The 1,287-nt window shown below is 71.2% G+C and overlaps 1 protein-coding gene across 1 annotated transcript in view; it reads left to right on the forward strand.

Moving 5' to 3' along the window:
• The window catches only part of SKOR1 (SKI family transcriptional corepressor 1), a 3,981-nt gene continuing 2,694 nt past the window's right edge, over positions 1 to 1,287 (forward strand). Inside the window, exon 1 of the mRNA XM_026040568.1 lies at positions 1 to 1,287. This exon is cut by the window's right edge and continues 648 nt beyond it. Within this exon, the coding sequence (XP_025896353.1) occupies positions 1 to 1,287 (1,287 nt within the window).

Raw genomic sequence — 1,287 nt, forward strand, 5'->3', positions numbered from 1 at the left:
ATGGAGGCGATCGCCACTCAGATGGGGAATGGGAGAGATGCAAGCTCCTCCCCAAATTCAAAGCAAGAGCTGCAGCCGTACCAGGGCTCCAATACCCTCAAGCCCAACCAAGTGGGTGAGACCTCTCTGTACGGAGTGCCCATCGTGTCCCTAGTCATCGACGGGCAGGAGCGGCTGTGCCTGGCGCAGATCTCCAACACGCTGCTCAAGAACTACAGCTACAATGAGATCCACAACCGGCGGGTGGCCTTGGGCATCACCTGCGTGCAGTGCACGCCGGTGCAGCTGGAGATCCTGCGGCGGGCCGGGGCCATGCCCATCTCGTCCCGCCGCTGCGGCATGATCACCAAGCGCGAGGCCGAGCGGCTCTGCAAGTCCTTCCTGGGCGAGCACAAGCCGCCCAAGCTGCCCGAGAACTTCGCCTTCGACGTGGTGCACGAGTGCGCGTGGGGCTCGCGGGGCAGCTTCATCCCGGCGCGCTACAACAGCTCGCGCGCCRAGTGCATCAAGTGCAGCTACTGCAGCATGTACTTCTCGCCCAACAAGTTCATCTTCCACTCGCACCGCACGCCGGACTCCAAGTACACGCAGCCCGACGCCGCCAACTTCAACTCGTGGCGCCGCCACCTCAAGCTCAGCGACAAGACGGCCACCGAGGAGCTGTCGCACGCCTGGGAGGATGTCAAGGCCATGTTCAACGGCGGCACCCGCAAGAGGACCTTCTCGCTGCAAGGGGCGCCCGCGGGCGGCCCCCCGGGCGGCTCGCCGGCCGCCAAGGCCGCGCTGCACCCGCCGCCGCCCGCGGGCGCCGAGCTCGCCCCGGTGCACAAGAGCCTGCGCTGCAGCGGGACGGAGCCCGCGGGCGAGCGCGGGGCCCTGGGGCTGCCCGCGGCGGCGCACGGCGGAGCGGCGGGCGCGCACGGCGGCGCGGGCGCCGTGCGCAGCTACCCGGTGATCCCGGTGCCCAGCAAGGGCTTCGGCGTCCTGCAGAAGCTGCCGCCGCCCCTATTCCCGCACCCCTACGGCTTCCCGGCCGCCGCCTTCGGACTGTGCCCCAAGAAGCAGGAGGAGGCGCTGGGCGGCGGCGAGGCGGCCAAGGGCGGCGCGCTGCCCTCGGGCATGTTCTGGGGGCCGCCGCCGCCGCACCCGCACCAGCCCGCGCAGCCGCCGCACCCGCCGGGCGCCGCCAAGGACAGCGGCGTCTACCCCTCGTTCCCCATGTTCTGGCCGGCCGCGGGCAGCCTCCCCGTGCCGCCCTACCCGGCGCAGAGCCAGGCCAAGGCGGCC

This window comes from Nothoprocta perdicaria, unplaced genomic scaffold, assembly GCF_003342845.1.
Source record: "Nothoprocta perdicaria isolate Ctin4 unplaced genomic scaffold, notPer1 scaffold_26, whole genome shotgun sequence".
Lineage (NCBI taxonomy): Eukaryota > Metazoa > Chordata > Aves > Tinamiformes > Tinamidae > Nothoprocta > Nothoprocta perdicaria.